Source organism: Cebus imitator, unplaced genomic scaffold (assembly GCF_001604975.1).
Source record: "Cebus imitator isolate Cc_AM_T3 unplaced genomic scaffold, Cebus_imitator-1.0 Scaffold234, whole genome shotgun sequence".
NCBI classification, from domain to species: domain Eukaryota; kingdom Metazoa; phylum Chordata; class Mammalia; order Primates; family Cebidae; genus Cebus; species Cebus imitator.
The window spans coordinates 1,428,308-1,443,798 of NW_016107549.1; the positions used below are offsets into that span (position 1 = coordinate 1,428,308).

General features: G+C 58.5%; 3 protein-coding genes and 1 long non-coding RNA gene across 18 annotated transcripts in view; 2 read left to right on the forward strand and 2 right to left on the reverse strand.

Moving 5' to 3' along the window:
• The window catches only part of TRMT1 (tRNA methyltransferase 1), a 13,930-nt gene extending 12,760 nt beyond the window's left edge, over positions 1 to 1,170 (forward strand). For all 3 annotated transcript variants that reach the window (XM_017497678.2, XM_037727567.1, XM_017497679.2), the window contains 3 exons: positions 474 to 593; positions 683 to 812; positions 999 to 1,170. In XM_017497678.2, the coding sequence (XP_017353167.1) occupies positions 474 to 593; positions 683 to 812; positions 999 to 1,139 (391 nt within the window). In that variant the 3' untranslated portion in view covers positions 1,140 to 1,170. The remainder of the gene's footprint in view (positions 1 to 473; positions 594 to 682; positions 813 to 998) is intronic.
• Positions 1,129 to 3,409, reverse strand: LOC119466849. Its single transcript, XR_005195340.1, has 3 exons — positions 3,273 to 3,409; positions 1,504 to 1,626; positions 1,129 to 1,267 (listed from the first exon to the last, which is right to left on the reverse strand). It is a non-coding gene; the product is annotated as an uncharacterized LOC119466849 (long non-coding RNA).
• Positions 2,932 to 9,458, forward strand: LYL1 (LYL1 basic helix-loop-helix family member). 3 transcript variants are annotated; one of them, XM_017497694.2, is made up of 5 exons: positions 2,932 to 3,854; positions 3,947 to 4,101; positions 5,507 to 5,865; positions 5,955 to 6,046; positions 6,918 to 9,458. In XM_017497694.2, the coding sequence occupies exons 2-5, from the start codon at positions 4,099 to 4,101 to the stop codon at positions 7,331 to 7,333; spliced, it is 870 nt and encodes a 289-aa protein (XP_017353183.1). In that variant the 5' UTR covers positions 2,932 to 3,854; positions 3,947 to 4,098; the 3' UTR covers positions 7,334 to 9,458. The 3 variants fall into 3 exon arrangements, with proteins under 3 accessions (XP_017353183.1, XP_017353184.1, XP_017353185.1); XM_017497695.2 differs by having other exon boundaries at positions 3,950 to 4,101; XM_017497696.2 differs by lacking the exon at positions 3,947 to 4,101 and having other exon boundaries at positions 2,936 to 3,854.
• A 249-nt stretch (positions 9,459 to 9,707) lies between these two features.
• Positions 9,708 to 15,491, reverse strand: part of NFIX (nuclear factor I X) — an 85,112-nt gene continuing 79,328 nt past the window's right edge. For all 11 annotated transcript variants that reach the window (XM_037727569.1, XM_017497691.2, XM_017497688.2 and 8 more), the window contains one exon: positions 9,708 to 12,113. In XM_037727569.1, coding sequence (XP_037583497.1) covers positions 12,099 to 12,113 — 15 coding nt within the window. In that variant the 3' untranslated portion in view covers positions 9,708 to 12,098. The remainder of the gene's footprint in view (positions 12,114 to 15,491) is intronic.

The following is a 15,491-nucleotide window of genomic DNA, read 5'->3' on the forward strand; positions in this document are numbered from 1 at the left end:
ATATATATATATATATATATAAAAAATGGAGGCTCACTCTCTTGCCCAGGCTGGAGTGTAGGGGTGTAGTTTCCACTCACTGCAACCTCTCTCTCCTGGGTTCAAGCAAGTCTCATCCCTCAGCCTCCGGAGTAGCTGGGACTACAGGCTCCCGCCACCATGCCAAGCGAATTTTTGTATTTTTATTGGAGATGGGGTTTCACCATGTTGGCCAGGCTGGTCTTGAACTCCTGACCTCAAGTGATCTGCCTGTCTCAACCTCCCAAAGTGCTGGGATTATAGGCATTGGCCACTGAACCCGGTCAAGACCCTATCTCTTTAAAAAGACCAAAATGTTTATTAGATGAATGAGAGTCCTAATGTGAGCAGACACCCCATGCTGTGTAGTGGAGGCAGACAGGCCCTGTGGGCATTCAGTACACACTCGTGTGGCAGCTGCCTCCAGCCCCGACCCCCTACCCCTGCTTCCCCAGGCTGCAGGCCAACTTCACCATCCGGGAAGATGCCAACCCCAGTTCCCGCCAGCGAAGGCTCAAGCGCTTCCAGGTCAACCCAGAGGCCAACTGGGGTCCCCGGCGTCGTGCCCGGCCAGGGTGAGTGGTGGTAGGGTGGGGGTGGATCTTAGCCAGGGAAAGGAAGGGCAAAGGACAGATGGGGTCCCATCTACTCACCGCTTGCACAGGGGCAAGGCAGCCGACGAAGCTATGGAGGAGAGACACATGGTGCTTCGGAACAAGCGGAAGGAGCCACCCGAAAATGCAGCCCAGCGGGCTGCCTGGCTCAAGACAGTTCCTTGCAAGAGGTTTAAGGAGGTGAGATCCCTCCTCCCCTTTCCCGCTGCAGGACACATGAGTCTCTTCTCTTTGGGCAACTGGGAGAGAACTGGGGGAACTGGGACCAGGCAGGTGCTTGGGAGTGGCTTTTCCATTCCAGGAAAGGAACCCATTAGGGGTCACTGAGCTCCGGGGCAGGGTTCACACCCACCATCTTCCCACCAGGGTAACTGTCAACGCGGGGACCAGTGCTGCTACTCCCATAGCCCCCCGGCCCGGGGGGTCTCTGCTGATGCTGTCCCTGACTGTCCAGAGACTTCTAACCAGAGCCCCCTTGGCCTCGGGCTGCCGCTGAGCCAGGCATAGACTGAACCAATAAAGAGATGTCACGTCACCTCCGGATTGCCTGTGGTTTGTGTATCGGTCCATACAGCTGCGTGACTGGGGGCCGTTCCTCTGGGGTCGTTCGCCCCTGCCTGACTGGAGCGCTGAGTCTGTATGGGAGGTAGGAGCTGACCATCTGCACAGTGGTCGGCCCAGCCCCTCTCCATCAAAGGTCGCTGAGCCACCCCAGAGCCGGCGCCTGCGGTTCCCAAGGCGGCCACGAGGGGGCAGCTGTGTGCTCGCTCCCGCGGGGTGTGCCCCCCTTCCCCCTCCCACCTTCAGTGCGCTCTCGGCCGCCGCGGGCACGCACGCAGGCCAGCGCTCCTGCCCGGGATCCCCCACTTACCCTCGCGCTGCTGCCTCCTCACCGCCTGGTTTCTTCGGCCTAGCTCTCCAGGGGCCGCAGTGGCGGAAGCTGGACCGGAACCAGGCGCCCTGTGCATCCGCTCCAGACCAGGTGCTTCCTGCCCTGAGGCCCCAGGGGGGCGTGCACACAGTGAGGGACCTCGCCTTCTGCTGCCCAGACACCCAGTGAGGGGGAGCTGCATCCCTCCCTGTCCCCCAGAGCGGGGTTTAGTAACGTTAACGAAGAGGCCTGGGGCAGGGATCCTGCCCAGGATCCTCTCTGGCTCCTGCTCCCTTCATCCGCATCTGTAATGAGGCTAATCTTAGGACCCTCCTTGTAGGGATATTGGAGTTAGTTTCAGTGTTTAAACTTTTTTTTTTTTTTTTTTTGGAGACAAGATTTAGGTGTATGGCCCAGGCTGGTGTGCAGTGGCATGATCTTGGCTCACTGCAATCATCACCTCCCAGGCTCAGGCCATCCTCCCACCTCAGCCTCCAGAGTAGCCGCGACTACAGGCATACACCACCACAACCAGCTACTTTTTGTATTTTTTGTAGAGACGGGGTTTCACCATGTTGCCCAGGCTGGTCTCAAACTCATAAGCCCGAATTGATCTGCCAACCTCAGCCTCTCAGAGTGCTGGGATGACAGGTATGAGCCATCACACCCAGCCTTTATTGCATAAAACTTTAGTTTTTGCTTTTTTTTTTTTAAGACTCAGTCTTGCTCTTGTCTGCAATGCTGGAGTGCAATGGCGCAATCTTGGCTCGCCGCAACCTCCACCTCCCAGGTTCAAGTGATTCTCCTGCATTAGCCTCCTGAGTAGCTGGGATTACAGGCACCTGCCACCACGCCCAGCCAATTTTTGTATTTTTAGTAGAGACAGGGTTTCACCATGTTGGCCAGGCTGGTCTTGAACTCCTGACCTCAGGTAATCTGCCCACCTCGACCTCCCAAAGTGCTGGGATTACAGGCATGAGCCACTTTGCCCAGCCAGTTCCTGCTTCTTTGGAGGGAGGCAATGGAGGTGTCGATTGTGGAGTCCTGGGCTCCTCCCCATTCCTGGGAGGGTGGTGGTAGCCCTGGTGCTGGGTTCCTGTCTGGGGGCTTCTCCAGTCACCCAGATACGCACACAGACCAAAGCATGAGTGACAAGTGTGTGGCGGCAGTCCCGTGGCTGCTGCAGCCTGGCTGTGCCCAGAGCCGCTCCCTTTCGAAGGTTCCAGCAGAATCTTGAGGTTTACACCAAGCCAGGATGCCTGCCCCCTATGAAGTGGCCGGGTGCTGTGGGGTGAGGGCCAGGGACCACCAAGTTGGAGTTATATGAGTCTGTGGCCAAGAGGCCTAGAACTGTGGGGACCTGTCAGGTATCTACTGGGTCACACTAGCCCTGGCACCCCAGGAAATCCAACTTCCCCATCCCAGCCCTGACAGTGTGGCACTTCCTCTCACCCTCCTGGGCTTGGAAATGTGTGGATACTGTGCTGAGGGCTGAGAACACCTGCCCGGGCTGGACACCCAAGGCCAGACTGTTAGAACTGTCTCCCTTTGGGTGCCTCACTCCTGGGTAGGGGTTGTGGAGAGGCAGGAAGGGCCTCTGTAAAAAGAGGAACCAGGCTGGGTGAGGAGAGGAGAAGGTGGGGCCCCAGGGTCACGCGGCCCCAACGGGCGGAAAGGGCTCTCCCTCACCCCCATCAGCACAGACACCCAGGCAGGGGGTGTTCCAAACCAGAGAGCAGACTCAGACAACGTAAGAGGAGGCAGCTTACCTGCCTCAGTTTACCCCCCTGCGTGCATCCAGGCACCTTCCTCCCTGGCTGCCCTCGGGCCGGGATCCCCAGAGGCTCAGGGTCCCTCCAGTGCCTGGGGGAGCGGAAGGCAAGGGGTCTTGAGGGGTGGCGGGCCGAGTCCTGACAGCGCCAGCTGGGGGCGGGGCCGGGAGGGCTGAGCTGCGAGGTCTCCGCCCGCTGGTTTCCTCCGGGGTCAGCCCGGCTCCTTATCAGGCGCGGCCAGGCAGCCAGGCCCTTATCTGCACTGGGCCAGCATCCTCCGGCCGCTGCGCCGCCAGGGGTGAGAGGGAGGAAACCGGGCCGCCGGGGGCGGGGAGAGAGGGCGGTCCCGCCAGGAGCTGCTCAGTTTCCCTGGGGGGGCCTACGCGGAGACCTCAGCCATCCTGGCCCTCCGAGGCCCACGAGGAGGCGCGGCCCAACGCCCGGGCCTGGAGCGTTGAGGCCGGACCGGAGCGGGACAGCAGAGCCTGGCCTGACGCTGGAAACCACATCCTGGCCCAGACTGCCAGCCCTGACGGGACAGAGCCAGGGTGCTCACCAGGCTGCGGAAACAGTGCTGGGGTAAGAGGGGAGCGGGCCTGAAGGTGGAGGATCCTGGGCCTGAGACCCAGCCTGCATTCCTTTGTTCATTCATTCATTCATTCATTCATCAGCAGGGACCCACTAGTGAGGGGCCAGACCTGCTTCCGCAGGGCCTAGCTGAGGAAGACAGGGCAGAGGGGCCAAGAGTCTCACACCTTGCTGGGACATCCTGGACTCTGGAACCAACAGCCAACAGGGATGTCAAAACAGAGTGCAAACGTGAATGGTAGGACATGGTGGTGCATGCCTGTAATCTCAGCGCTTTCGGAGGCTGAGGTGGGAGGATCACTTGAGTCCAAGAGTTCCAGACCACCCTGGACAACAGAGTGAGAACCTGTCTCTACAAAAAAAAAAAATAACAATTTTTTTTTAAATTAGCTGGGCATGGTGGCACATGCCTATACTCTCAGCTACTCAGGAGGCTGAGACAGGAGGATAGCTTGAGCCCAGGAATTTGAGGCTGCAGTGAACTATGATTGTACCAGTGAACTCCAGCCTGGGCAACAGAGGGAGAACCTGTCTCTAAAAAATAAACAAAAGGCCGGATGCAGTGCCTCATGCCTGTAATCCCAGCACTTTAGGAAGCTGAAGCAGACAGATCACCTGAGGTTGGGAGTTCGCGACCAGCTTGGCCAACATGGAGAAACCCCGTCTGTACTAAAAATACAAAATTAGCCGGGTCTGGTGGCGCATGTCTGTAATCCCAGCTACTCAGGAGGCTGAGGCAGGAGAATCGCTTGAACCTGGGAGATGGAGGTTGCGGTGAGCCAAGATCCCGCCATTGCACTCCAGCCTGGGCAACAAGAGTGAAACTCCATCTCAAAAAAACCAAAAAAACAACAAAAAGAGTGTGGATGCTGATGAGGGTGGGGGCTTCCAAGCCAGAGGGAGGGCTGGGGCATGACTGAACTGGATTGGGCAGTGGAGTCAGTGTTTGGGGGTCTAGGGTCAGCATTTGAGGTCGTAGTGTCAGTAGTTTACAGGGCTGCTATGGGGGACATTTGTGGTGGAAGTGGGGGGTCACTAGAGCAATTATTGAGTACTTTTAGGGACAGCAATGGGAAGAACTGCATGGTCATTTCTGAGGTGCAGAAGTCACCCTGGGTGGGGGCTAAGGGCGTATCCGTGAAGGGTCAGAGCCCATCCTGGAGGGACTCCAAGGTCACATGGCATCAATGTGTCAATGAGGAGTCTCTGGATCGGATCTTTAGATCTGAGGGTAACAGGGTTAATCTCGGGGTTTCTGAGGATCCCAGGATCAGTTAGAGGCTCCCTGTCTTGTTCCCTCTCTAGGCTGCAGAGGTGAGGGAACTGTGGAAGAAGGAATATTTGCTCAGAGGCTGGGCAACAGCACCCCTCCTAGGTCACAAAGAGCCCAGGGACAGTGCCCTGCCTATTACCTCGGTGGGCGCCTCCTACGCTAATGCAGGACTCCTTCCCATGTCCTGAAAGTTTCTGGGCCTACCCCCCACCCCCCACTTCCACCACCATCTGCCTTTGCCAACTGAAACCCCTCTGCTCCTCCTTTCCCCCTCCCCCTCCCTCCTTCCCATTTGAGGGCTTTCTTGGGCTAAGCAGGTGGGAGCGGGGCACCTGGTCCTCCTCCCCACTGGCTGCCTTCTTTCCCACAGGCAAGTACCCCCACGTCGGGGTCCATGTGCCCGCCTCAGGCACAGGCAGAGGTGGGCCCCACCATGACTGAGAAGGCAGAGATGGTGTGTGTCCCCAGCCCAGCACCCACCCCACTCCCTAAGCCTGCCTCGCCTGGGTCCCCACAGGCAGAGGAGGTGGGCCACGGAGGAGGCTCCTCCCCACCTAGGCTGCCACCTGGTGTGCCGGTGATTAGCCTGGGCCACAGCAGGCCCCCGGGGGCAGCCATGCCCACCACAGAGCTGGGCATCCTGCGGCCCCCACTGCTGCAACTCTCCACCCTGGGACCTGCCCCACCCACTTTGGCCCTGCACTACCACCCTCACCCCTTCCTCAACAGGTCAGTGGGGAGCTGGGGCGGGGGTGGGGTGAGAACTGGGGACGAGGGTCCTTGCCCACGAGGCATTAGTGACCCATGACCCCTTACAGTGTCTACATTGGGCCAGCAGGACCTTTCAGCATCTTCCCTAGCAGCCGGCTGAAGCGAAGACCAAGCCACTGTGAGCTGGACCTGGCTGAGGGTGAGTGTGGGTTTGTGTGCATGTGTGCACTTGTGTGTGCATGGAAGGCTGGCCGTCTCTCTGTGGGGCTCATGTCTGTCCTCTACTCCACCTCGGGGAGAGATGCTTTCAGCACACACAGAACAGCGCACACACGGGTTCTACCCATGTGCAAAACCACAGTCCAATAGCCAGCCCCACACAACCACCGCCACCCAACAGGCCAAGCCTCCGTAGCTGCAGTCACGGCAAAACAGCATGCCACACCAGGGCATGGGAGCCACAAAATGACAGCTCCACTGGAATGCACAGCCACGCAAAGGACAGCCACAAGACCACAGCCATGCAAGACCCAGCTTCAGGACCACAACCACTTAGGATCATGGCCACACAAGAGTCAGCCACACAACCACAGCCACTCATGAAACAGCCACCTGGCAACATCACACATAACCACAGCCATAACAAGAGTTGCACACAAGCCACATGAGACACAGGACAGAGATAGTCACAATGAGAGAACCTCTCAGACCCATGAGTACACCCAGCCAGCCACACGTGGCCACACTCAGAATGAGGGCCGCAGGGACAGCTTCCCAGACCAAACAGCCACAAGGAAATCTTTCCTTAGGGAATCTCAGCCATTGACATAAAGTTGCCCAGAGTCACAGATGGAGCAGGCCCCTGCTGTCCGTAGCCTGGGTCTGTGGTGATCCTTGTGTGGGTCGCTCTTGGGAGGGTTGGGGAGAGCTACCCGTGGACTCCTTGGGTGGAGAAAGCCCCAGCCCATGGCCCGGGTTTAAGTTCCCACGAGGGTGCTAAGTGCCTGGCGGGAGGGCAGGAGGGGCCGCCCTTTGGGCCTTGGCGCCAACCCGGCCCTCCTTGTCCACAGGGCACCAGCCCCAGAAGGTTGCCCGGCGCGTGTTCACCAATAGCCGGGAGCGCTGGCGGCAGCAGAACGTAAACGGTGCCTTCGCCGAGCTGAGGAAGCTGCTGCCGACGCACCCGCCCGACCGGAAGCTGAGCAAGAACGAGGTGCTCCGCCTCGCCATGAAGTACATCGGCTTCCTGGTGCGGCTGCTGCGCGACCAAGCAGCAGCTCTGGCCGCAGGCCCCACCCCGCCGGCGCCCCGCAAACGGCCGGTGCACCGGGTCCCAGACGACGGCGCCCGCCGGGGATCTGGACGCAGGGCTGAGGCGGCAGCACGCTCGCAGCCCGCGCCCCTAGCCGGCCCCGACGGCAGCCCCGGTGGGACGGCACGGCCCATCAAGATGGAGCAAGCCGCTTTGAGCCCAGAGGTGCGGTGACCCCACGCGGCTGCGCCTCTGAGCCGGAGGGCACCAGGGACTCGGCCCAGGGCCGTCGAGGAAAGGGCAGAGGATGTGCTGCGCGTGCTCGGGAGCAAACGCCCCCGGAGAAGGACCAGTGAAGACGTCAGGGGCAAGGTCTGGGGGTCCGGAAAGGTGATCATGTCCCGCAGGGGATCCACAGACCCGTAAATAATTCCCTACCACCCTCTGGAAGGGCCTTGCCCGGGTCCTCTTCCCAGGGGCGAGGTCGGCAAACTAACATGCCAGAGCAGTCATAGGATCCAAGTGGTGCCTCATTTTTTTTCCGGGCTGGGGTCGCGGGGGGAAGCCAGGAGGGGCTGGGGAGCCTTCGCTTTTCTCACTGTCGGCCCCTCCTGGAGACCCAGGGACAGACGCTCGTCGAGACGGTGTCTGCTGAGCTCCCGGCGCTAGTAGGGAGGCGCAGAATTTACGTCGGGGAGGCACCCTACCGACTCCGACCCGGTCCCCTCACGGTCGCATTAGCGAAGGGTCAGGCGCTCTTACGTTTGTTTTTCTTTATTTCTTTATTTCACATACACATTAGCCATTCAATGGAGAAGCCGGAGAGAGTCAGGCAAAGATGGTATAACAGAAGCGCAGTGACGGGGGCGGGGCAGGGCGGGGCGGGGCGGAGAGGGAACAGACGGGCTGGCTGCCTACTTGCATTCCGCTAGGACACTGAAAACCCAGAAAACAAAACAGACAGTAAACTACCCTTGTTTCTTATGTATCTCAGTGCAGAGACGGGGGTGGAGGGCAGAGAAAAGGGGAGACCAGGCTGAAGGGGGAGGAGCAGAGGGAGGGGGACGCTAAGGGGGAAGCACACCAAATCCATTAGTACTATATATAGAGATACTCGTATATACTGCGTTTCTTAGCCTAAGAAGAAACTTGTTTGACGGGACGGGCGGCCTTTGCGGTCCGCGATGCTGGTGCTGGTCGGGCGCACGGATCTCCCGGGAGGGGCCGAAGCGGGGCTGGCCCAGGCTGGCTTGCGGGGGAGGGGGGGCGCCCCAGGGTGGGTGGGATGGGGGAAGCAGAGGCGGGGCTGGGGTGCCCCTCGGGCTCTCGATTGGGGGACGAAAGTTCTCGTGACTTTATTGCTCCTTTATTTTCTCTCGTGTGGGGGGTCTGTTCAGCACGGTCGGGGTGGGGGAGTGGTGGGTCGTCTGAGCCACCCGGCCCCTCTGGGACCCAGAGCGCGGCGTCCGCTCCGCCAGCACGGGGGTGAGAACAAGGCACTAGGTCGGCCGGCCAGCGCGGGGGCGGGTGTGTAAGGCAGTCGACAGGGCTGGTTGCGGGGTGGGGCGGGGCTGTGTGCGGGGCCGTGTGCGTGCGTGCGTGCGGGCGCGGGCCTGGGCAAATCGACCTGTCAGTGTGGCTGGTCCTGTCCTGGAGCGTCGAGCCTTCCCGGTGTTCCCCGGACGGGGTCGGGGATAGGAGGAGAGATGTTGAATGGGTGGGGGGCGCCGGGAAAGGGGGGAGGAAACTACCAACTTGCTGAGCGCGCTCCTGATAATGCTGGTGAGGGTCAAGTTGGCGTCTGGCTCAAAGAAGGGCGCTCGGGGAGGAGAGGGAGGGAGGGAGGGGACGTTTGTTCGTTGACATTGACCTCTGCAGGGGAGGGGCCGGGGACCCCTGCCGCGCCCCTGTGCCCGGACGGGGATGGGGCGAGGAGGGGGTGCTGGGCCCCAGGGAGGGGCGCCCGGGGAGACCCGCGGCCAGAGCAGTCCAGCCGCTGGGCGCACGCCGCTGTCCCGTTCCGTTAAACTCAACAAAGAAGGGATATGCGTATTCCTAACAAGTGCAGGATATTTAATTGATTCATAAACTTAGGTATAATAGTTTGTGGGTTCTTTAAAACGTATTTTATAATGTAAGAAGCACCAGGGTTTTTATGTTTAATTATCTTAAAAATAATTTTTCTCTCGTCCTTTTCCTTTTTGATCTTGTGTTGGTTGATTTTTCAAATGTCGAGGTGTTTTTTTTTTTTTAACTCTAAAATGTGAACGTTGCCTTCAGCCCTCCCACCGAAACTGAGAACGAACGACGAAACAAATAAAAACCCCAGATCATCCTCGTCAACGCAGGAAAACGACTTTAAAAAAAAAACTAAAAACGAACAAAAAAAAAAAAAAAAAGACGAAACAAATAAAAACCCCAGATCATCCTCGTCAACGCAGGAAAACGACTTTAAAAAAAAAACTAAAAACGAACAAAAAAAAAAAAAAAAAAAAAAGGGAAAAACACTCAGCTTTCGTTATCCCCACACAGGGCGGGGCAGGCCCGGTTCTTTTAGCGTCCCCAGAGCCGCGAGGACATTACAACAAAAATAGAATTTTTTCTTAACAATCTCTTAACATACAAAGATAGGAAAACTCTCTGATGCATTGCACTTGATTCAATGAAAAAAAAAGTTCATTTCCCCCATATATATTTTTGTGTTTTTTTCCCTCTCCTAACATGTCCCCACATCTGTCGCCCTCATTGCCCCTCACAACAACACTTGGGAAAGGAGCAGCCCCCACCCCCTGCCCGCCGGGCAGCCCCGCCAGGCACGCTCCGGCCCGGGCCCAGCTGGCCTGCAGCTTCCGACCTTGCCCGGGCAGGCACCCCGCAGACCCTGGCTCCCGCAGGCCCACAGCGCCCAAGGCCCCGACTGTCCTCGAGGGAAAGGGCATGTGTGGCTGGACAGGGAGCCCCTTCCGCTTCTCAGCTCTGACCCTGTAGTCAACCGAACTGAAAAATCATTGCACTTTGACCGCGCGTCATGCCCGGCCCACCCGGCCCCCCACCCCCGGGGCCTTATTCCCATGCCCCGGGAGACTCCCGCAGGATCCACTGCCCCTCAGCCCTCGGGTTCTCTAGGGCTGCACGCTGAGGATAGGGGGAGGGCTTCATTTAACTTCCGACAAAAGCCACTCCAGGGGCCAGCCACCTTGTGGCTTCCAGCTCGGTAGCGGGCACCACCCGCCCGCCCCTTCGCCCCTTCGGCCCCAGGTGGCTGGCCTCCTTCCCTCCCCAGACACTCCCTCCTCTCTTCCCTCCCTCCGCCTGCTCGGGGCCACAGCTTCACAAACTAGATTCACAATAAATACAGCCCATAACCCACCCCTATGTGGTGCAATGTTGGATTGATTTTCTTTCAGAGGATCCTGACCTGTGCTTTGTGTTTTCATACAATTAAGAAAAAGAGAGAAAGAGAGAGGCACAAGGACTCGAGAAGGGGCCAGGGATGGGAGACGCAGGAGGAGTAAGGCACAGAAAGACAAGCCAGAGGGGCCAAGTCACACCCTGGAGGGGAGCTGGGCGTGCTCGTCCTCCCCTCCCTCCCAGGGGCCTTCTGAAGACCCTCTGGACAGGCCCCCCAACCCTCCCTAGAGGGAGGAGGGGGCTGGGGGGGAGAGCTACTTCCTGTGGTGTGTTACCAAATTGTTCCCAAGTTGCTCAAATGGAGGAGGAGTTCCCAATTCCAACAGCAAAAGACCCAAACAACAAATGCCCCACCCCTAAATAAAGAGTAAAGACATTAACAGTTAAAATCCAGAGAGAAGTGGCCACGGGAGGGCAGGGGGAAAGTGGGGGGCACAGAAAGCTCCAAAACACTTTTGAAAAGGACGACACCCAACACCCTCCCAAGGAACTCAAAGTCGGCGAGCAGGACGCCTACCTAAGCGCAGGTGGTGACTTAGCAGCGGCAGCGGCGACTGCCTGGTCCTCCTTGCTCGGCTCCGGGGTCCCCTTTCTGCTCCACCCTCCGGCCCGGCCCCAGCAGGGCAGTCTGCGTGAGAGGCAGGGGCAGGGACTTATGGGGCGGAGCGAGGGCACCTGCATGCAGGGCTGGGGGTGGGGGTGACCTGGGGCCTGACTCCCCTCCCTTGTGGCTGGAAGGAGGCCCTCCTGACCTGCAGAGGAAGGGGAGAGGGGGCTTGTCCCGGGCTGGGACGAAGCCATCGAGAGCATTCCGATTTTTCCTACAGACTGTACAGAGGGGTCCAGAGCCCCAGGAACTGCTCTTGCGGCTCAGGGTAGGGTGGCAGAACACCCTCCATTCTGGGACGCGCAACTAGCTCCAGGGGCCACCCCCCTGCCCGCCTGGAGGCTTTTAGCCCGAGGGTGGGCTGGGGTAAGTGGAGGCTGCTCTCCCTCTCCCAGTCCGGAGCAGCTGGGGGAAGAAGCTGGAGCCTTGGCAGGGAGGGAGGGAGGGAGGGGAGGAGTCTGGAGGAGAGAGCCCATGGGATCTACATCCCATCATCTTTACAAGCTGGTCCTCCGGGCTCCCTAGGGCAGCTCCTGCCATGTGGAGGGTGGGGTTCCCCTAGGAAGGGGTGAGGGTGGAGGCCAGGCCCTTTCAGAACTGTGCTGGTTGCTTTGTTTGGGGACTTTGTTCCTTCCCCAGAAGGCCGGGGCAGGGTGGAGGGAGGAAGGCAGTTCTGCATCCTTTCTTGCTTTCTGTCCTCTACTTGACAGAGTCCGTGTCGCATGTTTCTTTCTGCTTGGCTGCTGGTGCACAGCTCCACTGAGACCCCTTCCAGGGGCTCTCCGAGAACTGGGCTGCTTCTGGGGCCCGCAGGGGTCCCCGGGCTGGAGGAGAGAAGGGCTGAGTGGCTGACGACGGTCTAATTTTTGCTTTTCAGTGGGGCTGGGCTGGGCTGGGGGATTTTTCCATGTCTCAAAATTTCTTCTCCCCCCTTTCAAGGAACCTCTTCTTTTCATTTTGTTGTTTCTTTTGTCGATCTTATCAGAGGAACCAGGACTGGAACGGGATGAAAAAGAGGCAATGCTGAGAACAGCTAGGGCAGGCCCCATCTCACTCCTACCTGGCTGGGTGAACTGGCCCCTCAAGGGACAGCTCCCAAAGGGCCAGGATGCAGACAGCCACCACCCCCCTCATTCCTGTGGGGGAGAAAGGGCATCCCCATTCTCTCCCTCCCTCCTATGAGAACCCCACCCCCTCAGACTCTGCCCCTAGTGCTAGAGTCCAGCTGGCCTTCCCGTGGGCACTGTGCCCAGCGGGTGGGACCCCCATGGCTGGCGCTGGCACAAGCCTGAGATCTGGCCATGTTTCCAATTGTTTAGGTTTTTGTGTGGGTCCTGGAGGGTGGGGAAGATGCCAGGCTGGGGCTTTTGTACCCAGAGGGGTTTTGGGAATGGGGTGGCGGTGGCCCAGCTTCTTGCTGAGTTTTCTTTCTGTCTCTTTGGATTAAAAGCAGAAATTCCCATCTATACACCCCAGCCAAGGTCCCACAGGCTGAAAGGCTGGGGGTGGGGGAACCACATGGCTGCAGTCCGTAGTAGTGCCAGGCCTAGGGGAGGGGCCATGTAGCCCGGATCCTCTACCCTCAGGGCACTAGACACTGAGGAAGGACCTGAGGCTCCCTGGGGTGAGCATCACTTCCTTCACAATGCCAGCAGGGGGCGCTGCCTTCCCACAGACAGGGCCTTCTCTGCCTGTGTCTGGTGGCTCAGCTCAGAGCACACCCAGGGTGGATCCCAAGGGACTGGGCTGCTTGGCTATGCCTTCCATCAAAGGCTCCAGCCCCACCTCCTAGCAAAGAGGTGGGTCAGGGTCTACTGTGATCTACTGGGCCTGGTGCACCTGGTAGTACCCTTGGGGCAAAATGAGGGTCCCTGAAAATGCATCTTGGGGTCCATGAAAATGCATCTCGGGGCCCCTGAAAATGCATCTTGGGGCCTCTCCCAGGCTGTCACAGACACTGGTCTGCAGGGACCAGGCAGAGCCAACTACAGAACGAATACCAGGTCCTGGTTTACTCCACCCTGACCTGACCCCACAGGGAATCCAGGCAAAGAGAGGGTGGGTGACCCGCCTGAGGCCACACAGCCCTTGGACAACAAAGTCAGGGTTCAAATGTAAGGGGCAGTGCGGCCAGGTGCGATGGCTCACACCTGTAATCCCAGCACTTTGAGAGGCCGAGACAGGCAGATCACCTGATGTCAGGAGTTCGAGACCAACCTGGCCAACGTGGTGAAACCCCGTCTCTTAAAAAAAAAAAAAATTATATGTTAAAAAAAAAAGGGCAGTACAGGCAGTGCTCCTAACTGCTGCCTGTGCTATGAGCATGTGGAAGCAGGGTGTGTGGTGCTAGAATGCCTGTGCCGTCCCTAGGGTCATGGTGAGAGCCCAGGGCAGCAAATCTGCCAATTTTGCAAAAGCAGCCAGAAGTCCAGACAGAATTTCATGTGAAACTGTCCAATATTTAAAACATTGCTTTGGTCAAACATTCTGCCTGCAGGCCAGACCTGCTCTCAGGCTCTGGTTTGGGACTGAGGATGGGGATACTGAGTTTTAGAAAGGGCCTTAGAGATCATCTAGCACTTTCTGTGACAATGGAAATGTTCTCTATCTACCCTGCCCAGTGCAGTAGCCACTAGCCACAAGTGGTTTCTAAGCACTTGAAATGTGGCTACTGTAACTGAGGAACTAAATTTTTCTTTAGTTAATAAGTTAATTTAAATGTAAACAGCCAAACGTGGCCTGTGGCTACCACAATGGATGGTGTAGATCAAGAGCATCTGGAAATGTGGGGGTTTGGGATTGCCACAATAATCAGGCACTGCTGGGCGGGCAGAGTTGCTGAACTTCCTGCATGTGCTGGTCAGTACACACACAGAGACCTGCCCTCCCTCAGTGGGGCTCCTCAAGCACCTGCCCCAAATCCAACCCGTCATCAGTTGACTACAGGCCAAACAGAGGCTCACTGGGGCCTGGCGAGGCTGAGGTGGAAACCCAGCCCTGCGGCATCCCTAGAGTAAGTGGGGGAGAAGTGGTCAGCAGCTAGCCCCTGGGCTTCTGGCCCAGACCTGGGGGCGGGAACTGCCTGGGTTGGATGACACCCTACCCGCTGCAGGCTCAGGCCTGCTCCCTGGAACCCCCTTCCCGAGGGGAGACTATACAGGAACCCTGTGCCATTGCCCCAAGGTTGAGGGGAAGCTGGCTCTGGTGGTGACCCCACCCCTCTCCCCACCAGGCAAATGGGGCCTGTGGACAGCTGGGGCAGGGAGGGCCCCACATGCCCTATCTGCCCCTGGCAGACCATGCCAGGGCCCCACAACTGCCAATGCTTAGACTGGGGGGAGTCCTCCTCAGGGGAGGAAGACTCTGCTTCCAGGCCTGGAGTTAGAGACAAAGGCTGCCCCAAGGGGGCTCCCCGGAGCCTCCCCACAGGTCCCAGGAATGAGGGATCTGCTGCCAAGCACAGAGCGGCTTTCTCTGCTCCCCCCTCCCTACTTCCTGAGCCAGGTCCAAAATTGATTAAAACTAAGTAAAAAGCGCTGCCCAGGGAATGACAAAATTGCTAAAATTCTCTTTTCTTCCCTCATTCTATTGTTCTCTCTCCATCTGGTGCTCCAGAGATCAGCTAAAGTCACTGGTTACTGTGGAAACCAGCCCCGGCTGTACCCCCTGCGCCCATAGCAGCCGCCTGCCTGCCCCCAGGCCCAAGGGCTCCAGCTCCGCTTGTCCAGCTCCAGCTCTCCCCACCACTCCCAGATACACCTGCCTGCTCAGGGGCCCTGAAGCCCCACTGGGACTCCCTCCTACCTCCTGGAGCCCAAGGCAGGGAACATGAGGGGAGAAAAACTTTCCCAAACTTGCCTCAAACTCTGACTTGGCCCTCAAACGTCCCAGCAAAGTGAGCAAAGAAAGTAAAGGAGGCAGCGGAAACGGGTTGAGTAGAGAGGGCTGTGGCAGTAGTCCCCGGAGCGCAGGACTGCAGAGCTTCGAGCAGCCCAGGCAGGCAGCAGGAGGGAGGGAGCGATGGAGCCCTGCCGCCTGGTGCCAGCCCAGAGCTGGGAGGGGAGGCCCGCCTGCTGTCTCTTCCTCTGGCACCCCCTCCCACCTCTGCCAGCAGGACTCTCTCGGCCTCCCTGGCACAGAACAGAGGGGGCTGGCTCCAGCCCCTGTTCGGAGCCATTGTTTTTCTTCTCAACACCCCCAAGTTCAAGTTCATCTGGGTGTTACATCATGTCTGGTTGCTCCTGGAAACCAGACGGGTCAGACGTGACTCTGGGGAAAGGGGGTGGGAAGCTGGAGGGGGTTGAAGTTCTCTTCCCCTCCCTTCCTTGCCACTAGGGAGCTCTGAAGTTTGAAGTTTGACAAAGTTTTTTGGCT

Excerpts from the sequence above, each read along its gene's own strand:
- LYL1 (XM_017497694.2), top strand. Across the intron at positions 5,866-5,954 it reads CCTCACCCCTTCCTCAACAG|TGTCTACATTGGGCCAGCAG; the intron begins GTCAGTGGGGAG and ends GACCCCTTACAG. Across the intron at positions 6,047-6,917 it reads TGAGCTGGACCTGGCTGAGG|GGCACCAGCCCCAGAAGGTT; the intron begins GTGAGTGTGGGT and ends CCTTGTCCACAG.